Source organism: Mobula hypostoma, chromosome 4 (genome assembly GCF_963921235.1).
Source record: "Mobula hypostoma chromosome 4, sMobHyp1.1, whole genome shotgun sequence".
Lineage (NCBI taxonomy): Eukaryota > Metazoa > Chordata > Chondrichthyes > Myliobatiformes > Myliobatidae > Mobula > Mobula hypostoma.
This window is the reverse complement of record NC_086100.1, coordinates 28,434,250-28,450,726: the sequence shown is the minus strand read 5'-3', so window position 1 is coordinate 28,450,726 and position 16,477 is coordinate 28,434,250. Positions and strand designations below refer to the sequence as shown.

General features: G+C 41.1%; 1 protein-coding gene across 1 annotated transcript in view; it reads left to right on the top strand.

The window, feature by feature from the left end:
* LOC134345208 (collagen alpha-5(IV) chain-like) overlaps positions 1 to 16,477 on the top strand; it is a 205,084-nt gene that overhangs the window by 159,003 nt on the left and 29,604 nt on the right. Inside the window, exons 37-42 of the mRNA XM_063045494.1 lie at positions 4,803 to 4,939; positions 9,797 to 9,923; positions 10,320 to 10,400; positions 11,704 to 11,802; positions 15,879 to 15,929; positions 16,154 to 16,339. Coding sequence (XP_062901564.1) covers positions 4,803 to 4,939; positions 9,797 to 9,923; positions 10,320 to 10,400; positions 11,704 to 11,802; positions 15,879 to 15,929; positions 16,154 to 16,339 — 681 coding nt within the window. The remainder of the gene's footprint in view (positions 1 to 4,802; positions 4,940 to 9,796; positions 9,924 to 10,319; positions 10,401 to 11,703; positions 11,803 to 15,878; positions 15,930 to 16,153; positions 16,340 to 16,477) is intronic.

Here is a 16,477-nt window from a genome sequence, read left to right as displayed (position 1 = left end):
TGTGAACCTCCGGGGTAATGCCTCTACAAAAGCTATTTGGAGTCAGGTGTTCCAATCAATGAGATGAGATTGGAGGTGTGGGTTATAGAGGTGCCCTGCCCTATAAAAAAGACACAGAAAGTCAGGTTACTGACAGCCTGCTCTTCTCAAGAAAGATCTCTTTACGTGCACCATGACTCAATCAGAGCAACTTTCAGAGGACTTTAGAAGAATTGTAGAGGTGTATGAAGCTGGAAAAAGCCACAAAAGCATTTCTAAAGACCTGTGAGAGAAATTGTCTACAAATGGAGGAAACTCAGTACTGTTGCTACCCTCCCTAGGAGTGGGCGTCCTACAAAGATCACACCAAGAGCACAAAATGCAATGCTGAAGGAGGTGAAAAAGAACCCAAGGATAACAGCAAAAGACCTGCAGAAATCTCTAGAACCTGCTAAAGTCTCTGTTCGTGTATCCACTAGAAGAAAAACACTGAACAAGAATGGTGTTCATGGAAGGACCCCACGGAGGAAACCACTGCTCTCCAGAAGAAAATTGCTGCATGTCTCAAGTTTGCAAACTACCAGCTGGATGTTCTACAATGCTTCTGGGACAATGTTCTGTGGACAGATGAGACAAAAGTTGAACTTTTTGGCAGAAATGCACCTTGCTATGTTTGGAGGGAAAAGGGCACTGCACACCTACACCAAAACTTCATCTCAACTGTGAAGCATGATGGAACGTGTATCACGGTTTGGGACTGCTTTGCTGCCTCAGGGCCTGAACAGCTTACAATCGTTGAGGGAACAATGAATTCAAAATTGTATCAAGACATTTTATAGGAGAAAGTAAGCGTAGCAGTCCGTCACCTGAAGTTTAATAGAAATTGAATAATGCAACAAGACAATGATCCAAAAAACAAGAGTAAATCTTTCTTTCTTTTTAAAACTTTTAATTAATTTTCAAAATTATAAACACAGTAACAATGTTGATACAAAGAGATTGGAATAATCTTAATAAACATACAAAAAAGATTTTAAGTATCATAGGTATAATAGACTTCCAAACTCATGATGAAATTAGTCATAAAGAAAAAAAAGAAATAAAAAGAAAAAAAAAATATATATATATATAAACAAAGACCCCCCCCCCCAAAAAAGAAAAAAAACTAAATATTAAACCTCCAAAAAAAGCGAACAGAACAAAACAGGGCTAGACCAATATCTTGAATCAGACACGTTCAATACTGTTATCAACTCCGCTCCTCTATTCATATATTTGAAGTTAATAAAGAAGATTCGGAAAGGTCAAATTACATCATATGAAAATGTTGCATAAAAGGTTTCCAAGTTTCTTCAAATTTAACCGAAGGATCAAAAATATTACTTAAACAATATAGTTTGGGAAAACCATTGGAATGTAGTAGGAGGATTGGTTTCCTTCCAGTTCAATAAAATAGATCTTCTGGCTATTAAAGTAACAAATGCTATCATCCGACAGGCTGAAGAAGACAAAGGTCTATGTTCGCAAACACGAGGAACTCTGCAGATGCTGGAAATTCAAGCAACACACGTCAAAGTTGCTGGTGAACGCAGCAGACCAGGCAGCATCTATAGGAAGAGGAAATTTCTTTCTAATCTCTTACTAGCTCTTCCTTCAGTTAGTCCTGACGAAGGGTCTCAGCCTGAAACGCACTTTCAAATCTCTTACTAGCTCTTCCTTCAGTTAGTCCTGACGAAGGGTCTCGGCCTGAAACGTCGACTGTACCTCTTCCTATAGATGCTGCCTGGCCTGCTGCGTTCACCAGCAACTTTGATGTGTGTTGCCTGAAAGATCTATGTTCTACCATTGGCAATCCAAAAATTGCCGTAATAGGATGGGGTTGGGAATCAAAACGTAGAACTGTTGAGATAATATCAAAAATATCTTTCCAATATTTTTCCAAAAGAGGACAGGACCAAAACATATGAGTTAAAGAAGCCACCTCAGAGTGACATCTGTCACAAATGGGGTTTATATGGGAATAAAAATGGGCTAATTTATCTTTAGACATATGGGCTGTATGCACTACTTTAAATTGTATTAATGTATGTTTAGCACATATAGAAGAAGTACTAACTAATTGAAAAATGTTATTCCATTTCTCCATAGGTAGACAAAGTTGAAGTTCCCTTTCCCATTCATTTTTAATTTTATCAGATATACCTGGCTGTAATTTCATAATTATATCATAGATAACTGCTATTAATCCCTTCTGGAAAGGGTTTAAACCTAAAATTTTATCAGTGATATCAGTAGGATATGAAGTTGGAAAGGTAGGCAACGTAGTATTTTTAAAAATTCTTATTTTTAAGTATCTAAAAAAATGCGATCTTGGCAAATCAAATTTCTTAGATAACTGTTCAAAAGACATAAAACAGTTATCTCGAAATAAGTCACAAAAACATGTTATACCTTTCATTTTCCATATCAAAAAGGCTTGGTCCATTACCGAGGGTTGAAAAAAGAAATTAGATATAATAGGACTTGATAACATAAATTTGTTCAAACCAAAAAATTTACAAAATTGAAACCATATTCGCAATGTATGTTTAACTATAGGGTTAAACATTTGTTTATTCAATTTAGATAGTGCAAAAGGCAGTGACATTCCTAAAGTGGAAGCTAAAGAGAACCCTAGTACAGAGTAGCCTTCAAGGTTTACTCAATGTGGGCTTGGGGTTATATTCCAATCTTGTGTCCAAAATATTAAATATCGAATATTAATTGCCCAATAATAAAATCTTAGGTTAGGCAATGCCAAACCACCATCTTTCTTGGATTTCTGTAAATATTTTTACTTAATCTGGAATTTTTGTTTTGCCATATATAAGAGGAAATTTTAAAATCAATAGTATCAAAAAAGGATTTAGGAATAAAAATTGGTATCATTTGAAATAAATATAAAAATTTAGGTAAAATAATCATTTTAATAGCATTGATTCGGCCAATCAATGATAGAGACAATGGGGACCACTTAGAAGAGTAAATCAACAACAGAATGGTTTAAAAAGAAGAAAATTTGTGTTTTGGAATGGTTGAATCAAAGTCCTGAACTTAATCCTATAGAAACGTTGTGAAAGGACCTGAAGCAAGCAGTTCATGCACCAACATCCCAGAGTAGAAGCAGTTTTTTAAAGAGGAATGGCCAAAATTCCTCCAAGCTGATGTGCAAGACTGATCAACAGTTACTGGTAATGTTTGATTGAAGTTATTGCCGTATGAGGGGATCACACCAATTACTGAAAGCAAAGGTTCTCATGCTTTTTCCAACAAATACATGTAATATTGGATCATTTTTCTCAATAAATAAATGAACAAGTATAATGCTTTTGTGTTATTTATTTAATTGGGTTCTCCATTTCGTTTTAGGTCTTAGGTGAAGATCATTTTAGATAATATTTATGTAGAAATAGAGAAAATTCTACAGGGTTCACAAAGCACCAGTGATGGATGGTGCCTTTTTAAGGTTTTGTCTTTTGAAGATGTCCCTGATGCTGGGGAGGCCAATACTCACGAGGGAGCTGGCTCAATTAACAACCCTAAAATCTAATTTTCCTGGCCTTTATATCCTGAGTATGCATGCTATGACAATGGATTTGAACTTTACCCTGCCAAAGAGTAACAAATCAAGCTCATTTGAGTTCCTGAAAGTTCTGAAATAAAACAGAAGGTGCTGAAGGCACTTGTCGGGTCAGGCAGCATTCTTGGAGAAAGAAACAGATATTCATGTTTCAGGATAATGGTTTTTCTTTCTCCACAGATGGTGCCTGATCCACTATTTCCAGCATTTTCTGTTTTATTTGAGTCAAGCTTGTTCCTTGAAGTGTGCTTCTGCAAAACAAGTAATAGCTTCGATTGTGCATTTAAGTGAATTAATTGGGAGTTTTATAGCATGTGACTGATGGGGAAAGTTAATTTGAAAAAGCCAAACTGGAATTGTAAATGTGGTTGTTATGGGATAAGTGGTGAATTTCTCTCTCACTGTAATTGATAATTTGCAGAACTAGAATCAAGCTTGGTTGAATTGTAAGGGAGATGCTTTGTGAGTGCACCTATCTGTGATAAAATTAGATGCATAAAGTCATCAAATGTTGCAATAGAAGAATTAAAACTATCTCCTTAAAACTGAGGTGGATACATAGTCATAGTCATAGTCATACTTTATTGATCCCAGGGGAAATTGTTTTTCGTTACAGTTGTACCATAAATAATTAAATAGTAATAAAACCATAAATAGTTAAATAGTAATGTGTAAATTATGCCAGGAAAAATCCAGGACCAGCCTATTGGCTCAGGGTGTCTGACCCTCCAAGGGAGGAGTTGTAAAGTTTGATGGCCACAGGCAGGAATGACTTCCTATGACGCTCAGTGTTGCATCTCGGTGGAATGAGTCTCTGGCTGAATGTACTCCTGTGCCCAACCAGTACATTATGTAGAGGATGAGAGACATTGTCCAAGATGGCATGCAACTTGGACAGCATCCACTGTCAGAGAGTCCAGTTCCATCCCCACAACATCACTGGATACTGTATGGGATGGAGTTTTTCAATTTCTTAAAGACTTCTGGATAAAGCGATGTTAACTGTTTTGAGATGCTCTCTGTATTGGGCAGGTTCTCGTATTCCATTTAAGGGAAGTAACATAAAGGGTTGTGGGGGTACTACTGGCAAATGGCTCTGAGATCGATCAATGAATGGTAGAGCAGGCCCGAAACGTTACACAGCTTACTCCTTCTCCTATTTCGTCCATTCTATGTGAGATTATGTTTCTGATGATTTTGTCAGGCACTGAAGGAGAGAAAGGATCCCTAGGCGAATCGGGCTCTGTCGGTGCTTCCGGCCTGGTTGGCCCACCCGGTGCGAAGGGTGAGAAAGGTGAACCAACGTTTACCGATGGTCCTCCAGGCTGCCCCGGAATGAAGGTAGTTAAGCCTCCGCCTCAGTTTAAAGAACTCACCAAATGTAAATGTACTTTAAACATCTGTTACACCTCTAGCCACCCAGCTTGTTATCCGTGAAAGCATCATTAATATTCTTACAGGGATTTCCTGTTTTCTCAGCACAATATTGTCACATAATGACTGTGTATACATTATAGAAATATTAATTCATATAAATGGACGGTGCAGAAGCAGGTCACCTTGGCCCATCTCATCTATGCCACCATGGTGCCTACCTACACTATTGGTATTTGCCTCTGTGATATCTCTCTGTGCCTTTCCTGTACAAACATATATCAAAATGGCTTTCAAGCATTGTAATTATATCTGCCTCCTCCACTTCCTCTGGCAACTCGTTCCAGATAACCACAATCCTCTGTGTGGGAAGATTTATCCCTTTGTTCTCCTTGAACTTCCTCCCTTCACATCTTAAACCTGTAACCTCTCGTTTAAGATTCTCTTGCACTGGGAAAAGACCTTCACCATCTATGCTCCTCATAATTTTATAAACTTCTAGAAGTTCACCCCTCACCCTGCTGTGCGTCAGAGATAATAAACATGGCCTCTCCAATTTCTCCTGACAGCTGCAGTCCTCCTTTCCGGGAATCATCTTGGTGATTCTCTTCCGTACTCTCTCAATTGCCACCACATTCCTTCTGTAATGTTATCCCTGCAGCTTCTTCCATCCATCCTCTCCCCATCACTCAATGATCTGGGGGAATCTGAAATTCTGGCAAATATCTAAATGCTCAGAGGATAAATAACAATGATTTACTTCACTTCTTTTGAAATGAGAAGGTAACGAGGTGACCCAATAAGATTGTTTTTTGTGTTTTTGACAGAGTTTAGGCTATTTCTTATTAACTGGAAGAGAAATTAAGGAGCTCATCAGTGTCATTAACTTTGTACAATTATACTGCCAATTGAGTAGAAAGAGTGGGATCTCATAGGCCACAAGGAAAACACGTCCTGAGAATTCCCTATATTTGTTCAAAAGCAAAATATAGCAGATGTTTGAAAACTAAATTAGAGGGAAGAGCAAGAGTCAGATACTAGAGAGTACCCCTGTGGCTGTCCCCCTTAACAATAAGTACTCCTGTTTGAGTACTGTCCCCCTTAACAATAAGTACTCCTGTTTGAGTACTGTCCCCCTTAACAATAAGTACTCCTGTTTGAGTACTGCTTGGGGGGGGGGGGTGGGGGTCAACCTTCTTTTGGGGCAGGCGTGACCTGTACAGAAAGGATGGGTTGCACTTGAATACGAGGAGGACAAATATCCTGGCAGGGAGGTTTGCTAAGACTACTGGGGAGAGTTCAAACTAGAATCGCTGGGGGGTGGGAACCAAACAGAAGAGACGGAGGAAGGTGCAGTTGGCTCACAAATAGATAAAGCTTGGAGACAGTATGAGAGGGAGGATAGGCAGGTGATAGAGAAAGGATACACTCAGACTGATGGTTTGAGATGTGTCTATTTTAATGCAAGAAGTATCATGAACAAAGCGGATAAGCATAGAGTGTGGATCAGTACTTGGAGCTATGATGTTGTGACCATTACAGAGAGTTGCATGGCTCAGGGGCAGGAAAGAAGGAAGTCATGGAGGGATTGTCTACTGAATCTCTGTGAGAGGAAGTTAGGAACAGGAAAAGGTCAATAACTCTACTGGGTGTTTTTTATAGACCACTCAATCATAACAGGGATACCGAGGAGCAGATAGGGAGACAGATTCTGGAAAGATGCAATAATAACATGGTTGTGTGCTGGGAAATTTTAATTTCCCCAATACTGATTGGTTTAGATGGGGTGGAGTTTGTTAGGTGTGTTCAGGAAGGTTTTCTGACACAATATGTAGGTAAGCCTACAAGAAGAGAGGCTGTACTTGATCTGGTATTGGGAAATGAACCTGGTCAGGTGTCAGGTCTATCAGTAGAAGAGCATTTTGGAGACAGTGGTCACAATTCCATCTCCTTTACCATAGCATTAGATGGCGATAGGAACAGACAAGTTAGGAAAGTGTTTAATTGCAGTAAGGGGAAATATGAAGCTATCAGTCAGGAACTTGGAAGTATAAATTGGGAACAAATGTTCTCATGGAAATGTACGGCAGAAATGTGACAGATGTTCAGGGGATACTGGTGTGGGGTTTTGTGTAGACACGTTCCAATGAGACAGGGAAAGGATGGTAAGGTACAGGAACCATGGCGTACAAAGGCTGTTGAAAATCTAGTCAAGAAGAAAAGAAAAGCTTACGAAAGTTCCAAAAAACTAGGCAATAATAGAGATGTAGAAAATTATAAGGCTAGCAGGAAGGAGCTTAAGAACGAAATTAGGAGAGCCAAAAGGAGCAATGAAAAGGCCTTGGTGAGCAGGATTAAGGAAAACCCTAAGGCATTCTACCAGTATGTGAAGAGCAAGAGGATAAGATGTGAGAGAATGGGACCAATCAAGTGTGACAGTGGAAAAGTGTGTATAGAACCAGAGGAGATAGCAGAGGTACTTAGTGAATTTGCTTCAGTATTCACTACAGAAGAGGACCTTGGTAATTGTATGGATGACTTACCGCAGACTGAAAAGCTTGAGCATATAAACATTAAGAATGAGGATGTGCTGGAGCTTTTGGAAAGCATCAAATTGGATAGGTCACCTGGACTGGATGTGATGTACCCCAGGTTACTGTGGGAGAAAAGGGAGGAAATTGCTGAACCTCTGGCAATGATCTTTGCATCATCAATGAGGACGGGAGAGGTTCCGGAGGATGGGAGGGTGCAGATGTTGTTCCCTTATTCAAGAAAAGGAGTAGAGATAACCTGAGAAATTATAGACCAGTGAGTTTTACTTCAGTGGTTGGTAAGTTGATGGAGAAGGTCCTGAGAGGCAGAATTTATGAACATTTGGAGAAGCATAGTCTGATTAGGAATAGTCAACATGGCTTTGTCAAAGGCAGGTTGTGCCTTACGAGCCTGATGGAATTTTTTGAGGATGTGACTAAACACATCAATGGATGTAGAGCAGTAGATGTAGTGTATATGGATTTCAGCAAGGCATTTGATAAGGTACCCCATGCAAGGCTTATTGAGAAAGTAAGGAGGCATGGGATCCAAGGGGACCTTGCTTTGTGGATCCAGAATTGGCTTGCCCAGAGAAGGCAAAGACTGATTGTAGATGGGCCATATTCTGCATGGAGGTCAGTGACCAGTGGTGTGCCTCAGGGATCTGTTCTGGGACCCCTTCTCTATGTGATTTTTTTTAAATGACCTGGATGAGGAAGTGGAGGGATGGGTTAGTAAATTTGCTGATGACACAAAGGCTGGGGGTGTTGTGGATAGTGTGGAGGGCTGTCAGAGGTTACAGCAGGACATTGATTGGATGCAAAACTGGGCTGAGAAGTGACAGATGGGGTTCAACCCAGGTAAGTGTGAGGTGGTTCATTTTGGTAGGTCAAATATGATGGCAGGATATAGTATTAATGGTAAGACTCTTGGCAGTGTGGAGGATCAGAAGGATGTTGGGGTCCCCATTGGACACTCAAAGCTGCTGCACAGGTTGACTCTATGGTTAAGAAGGCATACGGTTCATTGGCCTTCATCAACCAAGGGACTGAGTTTAAGAGCAGAGAAGTAATGTTACAGCTAAATAGGACCCTGATCAGACCCCACTTGGAGTACTGTGCTCAGTTCTGGTCACCTCACTATAGCAAGGATGTGGAAACTACAGAAAGGGTGCAGAGGAGATCTTTAAGGATGTTGTCTGGATTAGGGAGCATGCCTTACAAGAACAGGTTGAGTGAACTAGACCTTTTCTCCTTGGAGTGACGGAAGGTGAGAGGTGACTTGATAGAGGTGTATAAGATGATGAGAGGCATTGATCATGTGGATAGTCAGAGGCTTTTTCCCAGGGCTGAAATGGCTAGCACGAGAGGGCACAGTCTTAAGGTGCTGGGGAGTAGGTACAGAGGAGATGTCAGGGGTAAGATTTTTTACGCAGTGAGTGGTGAGTGTGTGGAATGGGCTGCTGGCAACAGTGGTGGAGACGGATACAATAGGGTATTTTAACATAAACATAGAATATAGAATAGTACAGCACAGTACAGGCCCTTCGGCCCACAATGTTGTGCCGACCCTCAAACCCTGCCTCCCATATAAGCCCCCACCTTAGATTCCTCCATATACCTGTCTAGTAGTCTCTTAAACTTCACTAGTGTATCTGCCTCCACCACTGACTCAGGCAGTGCATTCCACGCACCAACCACTCTCTGAGTAAAAAACCTTTCTCTAATATCCCCCTTGAACTTCCCACCCCTTACCTTAAAGCCATGTCCTCTTGTATTGAGCAGTGGTGCCCTGGGGAAGAGGCGCTGGCTATCCACTCTATCTATTCCTCTTATTAAGAGACTCCTGGATGGGTACATGGAGCTCAGAAAAACAGAGGGCTGTGGGTACCCTAGGTAATTTCTAAAGTAAGTACATGTTTAGCACAGCATTGTGGGCCGAAGAGCCTGTATTGCGCTGTAGGTTTTCTATGTTTTCTATGTTTAATCTAGAAATTCCTGGAAATACTCAGCAGATCAAGCAGCGTGAGTGGACAAATAAACTAAATTAGTGATGGAAAGTCTCAGCCTGAAGCATTAACACTGAGTCTCTCTTCACAGAAACTGCCTCACTTTTTCTGCCTGATTCCTATTTTTTCTGATTTGTTTCAGATGTTTAGTATTTGTGGTAAATATTTTACTTTTGAGCCCATTAACACATTTTCACTTTAAACATTGCTCTTCCATAGTCAGTTTTCACAAATTGTTTTGTTGATGCTACTCTAATAATAACCTTTTCACTCATGCACCTTAGGGTGATAAAGGCATTTCATTCAGCAAAGGGTCACCAGGACCTCCCGGACCTCCCGGTAAACCAGGTTCTGACGGGACTTGTGGGCCTCCCGGTGAGAAAGGTGACCCAGGCAGAGTAGGTAGTCCAGGTAATTTGCTTTCAATCAGATTGTTATGTTTTCTTCAGTCCTTCTTTAGAACCTGGCCATGGCTTATCGTTACTCGGGGTAATGACATCCTTAGTGACTGAGATCCTGCATTACTGCCACAGCATCCGTTTCCCTCATTGTCCCCACTACTTTATCGCTTTCAATCCTGCTTTCAAGCATCCTCTCAAAACTTTGGCCTATTTTGTGTCCTTTTAACTGCCTTGCCTGATAACCTGTTCTTCCCCCTCTCCAATCTGCCATGTGCTTTCTAAGGAAATGGGTATTATGTGCTACAAGCTAATGTGCCTGAGAAGGCACCCAGTAAAAGACTGAGGAAATGTCCTGTGTTGTGTAGTAACTGAAGCCAGATTCTCTTTTTCTGCCATCATCATGCAGGTCCTGTGGGTTATAAAGGCTGTAAAGGACTGGATGGGAAACCTGGTTTACCAGGGGGTCCAGGTGCCCCAGGTCCTCCAGGTAAGACATCTTTCTCCATTAATTTATATCTATTCAGCTCGCAGTTCCCAACATTTGCCTCCTTACTCCACTGGCATCATGAAAACTCTGTAACTGAGATTTCCACAGTACTGAGAGAGAGAAAACAGTGAAGTGGGATAATTTCTGGAGAATTTTCGGGCCTCAGTCTAATCAAATCCTTTGATTTAAGGTTAGCCTTATTTGTCACATGCAGTGAATTACGTCATTAGTGTCAGTGATCAATTCAGTCCAACGATTGCTCAGGGGACAGCCTGAAAGTATCACCATGCCCACAGCTTACTAACCCTAACCCGGACGCCTTTGCAACGTGGGAGGAAACTGGGGCACCCAAAGGAAACCCACACAGTCACAAGGAGGACATACAAACTCCTGAATTGAACCCTGCTCACTTGCACTGTGACAGCTATGCCACACTACCATGCCACACCCAACCTCTGGAATCCATGCAGACGTTCTGTGTGATGGCAGGTTGGTCGTGCTGTCTCCAAATTTAGTTCAGGGGCAAATCAGATAATTGAATGTTCTGGATACAAGGCGAATAAAAGGCAGAAAGCCTCATCACACTTAGGAATACACGAAGTGCGGTAAGCTACAAGGCCGAGCACTGAGGAAAGGAAAATGGGATTGGTCTAAATAGTTCTCTTGTGGCCAGCATACATGTAAAATGGGTTGAATGGTCTCCCTAAATACTGTAAATTTTGGTGGATTAGAAATAGGGCTTCAGCACAAAAGTCAACACTTCCATTTACAACTAGTTACCCTCTTATTAAAATACCACAATCATGCACAATGATTGAAGTATAATTTTGTTTATAAATGTATGTAATCATGGGTATACAGCAAACTGCTAGAACAGGGTTAATCATTTCAGCAACAGGTCCTGCAGGCTTCAATAAAGCTTTTAGAAGTAAAACTAATTCTTGTCAAGGTTGCAGGACCTCATGACAATGGTTAGTTGTAAAAATATACTTTAATATAACATTAAAGTCCTGATGAAGGGTCTTGGCTCAAAATGTCATCTGTTTATTCCTCTCCATAAATGCTGCTTGATTTTCTGATTACCTTCAGCATTTTTTCTGTTAAGCTCTTTAATATAACGCTTTGGTTTTGTACAATTTATGACCTTAGTAGATATATAAAAAATATACAGCGAGATCAACATTAAAATCTTTCATGTTGAATTTGTCTTTTTGCTATTTTAATATAGTTATTAACCTCTAAATAAAGATTTTATTTTGAGACAAACTAGAATATTTTTAATTACTTTTTTTTTTAAAACTAGGGCCACAAGAAAGCCCTGGACCTCCGGGAGCAACTGGCAAAAAAGGCAGCCAAGGTTCTGATGGTATTCCTGGTCCTCATGGACCTAGAGGAGATATAGGTGAGCACAGTAAACAAATTGCTTTGAGTTCACCTACAAAGAAAAGTACCCAGGTTTCCCCCGCCATCTGAAGGTAGAGCGTTCCTATGAAACGGTTCGTAAGCCGGAATGTCATAAAGCGAAGAAGCAATTACCATTTATTTATATGGGAAAAATTTGTGAGCGTTCACAGACCCAAAAATAACCTGCCAAATCATGCCAAATAACACATAAAACCTAAAATAACAGTAACATATAGTAAAAGCAGGAATGATATGATAAATACACAGCCTATATAAAGTAGAAATACTTCTCTACAATGATTGCCTGCACTGTTCTCCGTAGTGAAAATCTCACGCAAGCGCTCTCGGCGAAAAAAGCCGAAATAAACAAGCTAATTGATTAGGTGCCACCCGGCACATAATTAATTAGCTTGTTTATTTCGGCTTTTTACTTAAAGATGTGTTAGGTGCGTCCCGGCTACCGCTGCATTCTCCGCTGCAATGTATCGGTCCATGGCCCGGGGATTGGGGTGGTGGGACACTGGGGTGTCATCTCATCGTCGATCAGGGCAGGCAGGTCATCTTCTTCTATGTCTGCCTGCCTAAATGTCGAAGGTCAAGGTTCGTCATCTGCTGTGGCTGATGTGGAAGGCTTGCTTGACTGCTTAGCCTCACGCATTTTTCTATCATACAGTTCTTTGTAAGTACTCAAACCATCTTGCAAATATGCCCTAAACCGACATACCCTTTCAAAATTAATGTCATTGCAACGAAAATCTCACGCAGTTGCTTCACGTTCAGTTCCTGGATGACTTCACTTTCAGTCCGTTGGCTACTGCATTCGGTTTCGATTGTTATCCTTTCCTCTTCCAATTGCATTAGCTCTTCAGTTATCAGTTCTTGGTCATGGATGCCAAAGCCTCTTCAACATCATCTTTGTCAACTTCCACAAGCCAAACTCACTTTGACCTTACTTTGTTCACCATGATCGAAACGCTTAATTATGTCTAGTTTTATGCTAAGTGTAACACCCTTACGAGCTCTTTTAGGCTTTGCCGATACCTTAGAACTCATCTTGCTAACAGCTGCTCACAGGCACTTGTTTAAGCAATGCCGGCGAGAATGCCGTTCCGAATCTGGGGAGAGTGGCTGCTCGGGGTGCGCGCTGCTTTTTTTCGTAACAGTGAAAACACCTTCTGTTAGCGAAAACAGGTAATTAATGTAGGTCTTTCATAACAGTGAGGTGTCGTAAAGCGAACGTTCAAAAAGCGGGGGATTTCTGTATTTCCATTTGAATGCTGTGGAGATTTCTCTTTTCTTCAATTCTTGAATTCTGCCGTCTTAGCAGGATAGATAATAAATTTCATTGGTGAAATAAGTTTTAAAAAAATCTTGTGCCCAGTTCAAACAAAAAATTAAGAACGTAGGTGGTAACTTGAATGTAGACACAAAGTAGGTGCTAACAGGAGGGAAATCCCCAAATCCCTTTTAATAGTGGAAATCTAGCTGGTGACGTCTGCACCTGAGCTGTCGGTGTCTAAACCCATTGAACTATAATAGTTCAAAGTTCAAAGTAAGTTTATTATCAAAGTACATATATGTCACCATATGCTACCCTGAGATTCATCTTCTTGTGGGTGTTCACAGTAAGTACAAAGAAATAATAGAATCAATGAACACAGCAACATGGACAAACAACCAATGTGAAAAAGATAACGAACTGTGCAAATACAAAAAGAAAAAAATAACAAATAAATAAGCAATAAATATCAAGAACATGAGATGAAGAGTCCTTGAAACTGAGTCCATAAGTTGTGTTCAGTTCATTGTTGGGTTGAGTGAAGTTATCCAGTCTGCTTCAAGAGCCTGATGGTTGAGGGGTAATAACTGTTCCTGAACTTGGTGGTGTGTGTCCTGAGGCTCCTGCACCTCCTGCCTGATGGCAGTAGCGAGAAAAGAGCATAGCCTGGGTAGTGGGGGTCCTTGATGATGGATGCTGCCTTCCTGCGAAAGCCATCCACGTAGATGTGCTCAGTGGTGGGGAGCACTTCACCCGTGATGGACTGGGCCATATCCACTACTTTTTGTAAGCTTTTCCATTCAAGGGCCTGTATCACCATTGCTGGCAGTGCATTCCATACACCCACCACTCCCTGTGTGAAAAACTTACCCCTGACATCCCCCCATACCAACTTCCAAACACCTTAAAACTATGCCCCCTCGTGTTAGCCATTTCAGCCCTGGGAAAAACCTTCTGACTGTCCGCACAATCAATGCCTCTCATCATCTTCTACACCTCTATCAGGTCGCCTCTCATCCTCCGTCGCTCCAAGGAGAAAAGGCCAAGTTCACTCAACCTATTCTCATAAACCACACTCTCCAATCCAGGCAACATCCTTGCAAATCTCCCCTGCACCCTCTCTATAGTATCCACATCTGTAGAAGTTTTGGATGACATGTCTAATTTGCACAAGATTCTCAGAAAGTAGAGGTGCTGCCATGATTCCTTTTCAATGCCATTTACGTGTTGGACCCGGGCGGATCCCTGCAATGATAACACTGAGGATCCTGTCCACCTCTGATCCCCGAATGACATCTAGTTTGTTGACGGAATGATCTCCAGTTTCCTTCTCGTGTAGCCAATAATCAGCTCCTTGGGCTTGCTGACAGTGAGTGAGAGGTTGTTGTTATGGCACCACTCAGCCAGATTGTCAATCTCCCTCCTATATGCTGATTCGGCCGATGGCAGTGGTGACATCAGCAAACTTAAATACGGCATTGGAGCTGTGCTTAGCCTCACAGTGATAAGTATAAAGCAAGTAGAGCAGGGAGCTAAGACACAGCCTGTACTGATGGTGATTGCAAAGGAGATGTTGACAATCCAAACTGACTGGGGACTGAAGGTGAGGAAATCAAGATTCCAGTTGCACAGGGAGGTTTTGCAGGATCCCAGAGCCAATTTTCAGCAGGTAAATTTAGAATAATTTTCATCCAGCACAGTCTATTCTCAAACTTTGCAATTTATTACTTCTCAGTTAGTCACTTTTATGGTGGACAGTCTAAACCTTTTTCTCCAGCGAGCTATATCTACCCTACAGAGTCAGTGGCACAATGCCCAGGTTTGAAGCTAAAAGATTTGATTTGGATTAGCTTTATTCGTCACACATATATTGAAACGTTGAAGCATACAACGAAGTGCATCATTTGCATCAAATCAAATCGGCGAGGATTGGGCTGAGGCAGCGACGCTTCCAGCTCCAACATAGTGTGCCCACAACTCATTAACCCTAACCATACATCTGTGGAATGTGGGAGGACACCAGAGCTGCACGGTTATGGGGAGAACTTACTGATAGTGGTGGGAAAGCAAGTCTGATCGGTGGTCGCTGGCGTGGTGAAGCGATTAGATTATTAGATTAGATTATGAGGGCACTCAGTCCTCGTTTATTGTCATTTAGAAATGCATGTATTAAGAAATGATACAATGTTCCTCCAGGGTGATATCACAAAAAAAGAACAGGACAAACCAAAGTCTAACACTGACAAGACCACATAATTATAACATATAGTTACAGCGTTGCAAAGCAATACCATAATTTGATAAAGAGCAGACCATGGGCACGGGTAAAAAAAAGTCTCAAAGTTGCAACTTGTGCCAACTGCTATGCTATTGTGGAATCTAGAGCTCAAGGGCATTCCAGTATGCGAGTTTTGCTCTCGTCATTCAAATTGAAATGTTTGAAGTAGCAGCTGAAGCTAAGCATCTGGAAGGTTTTAAGCCAGGGAAGGCAGGTGATCCAAGAAAAGACAAAACCTGAGGGTTACAGCATTTGCAGAGGATAAGCGTCAGAGTGAAAGAGCCATTGTTGTGTCATAATTTCTCATTACTCCAAAAATAATAAAAAGGGAACCTCATTCTGTCAATTATAAGTTTTTCTCCCGCTCTTGCTTCCCAGAGGCAGCAATAAATTAACAACTGTAGAGAAAATTAAAATCAATTATTTCAACATTTCAGTTTAAGGATGGAGTATTTCAAGCTTCGGTGTTTTAGTGTCTTCTCAATCTAAGTATAGTTTATTTTTCTCTCTTTTGCAGGACCTCCTGGGAGAGGATGTAAAGGTGCAGATGGTCCTCCAGGCCCAAAAGGTCAGTAACAGTGCATCGTTACAATGGGTAATATTCAAGTTCGTGTTGGCAGCTGGGGACTTGCCCCGTTGTAAATGCATGTCAGAAAATTACAAAGCTGTTATTTTTGGTTATTAATATGGTCTGACAGGAAAGATTCTCATTGCCAAAGTGTGCTCAGAAGATTATCCTGCAGGTAAATAATGAAATGTTGGGAGATTAACATTGGTCTTAAATTCAAACAGGTGCCAAAGGAGATGTGGGTCCCCCTGGTGACGATAATGAAGCGGGCCCTCCTGGTCCAATGGGTGATCCAGGTCCTCCAGGACCACCTGGACTGCCTGGTGAACCTGGGTCACCTGGTCCTGCCGGAGTGTGTATTCAAGGTACCAAAGGAAACCGAGGTCCTCAAGGCCCCACTGGGAAAGCTGGTAAATTTTAATTAATTTAATGAAATTACAACTGCTTAATAGGCATGAGGAAAATTAATCCTTAAGAATGAGTGGATTTGTGCTAGATAAGAAAAGAGAACATAAAAGTATAACCAAATCCAAGGTTGGCCTTCACAA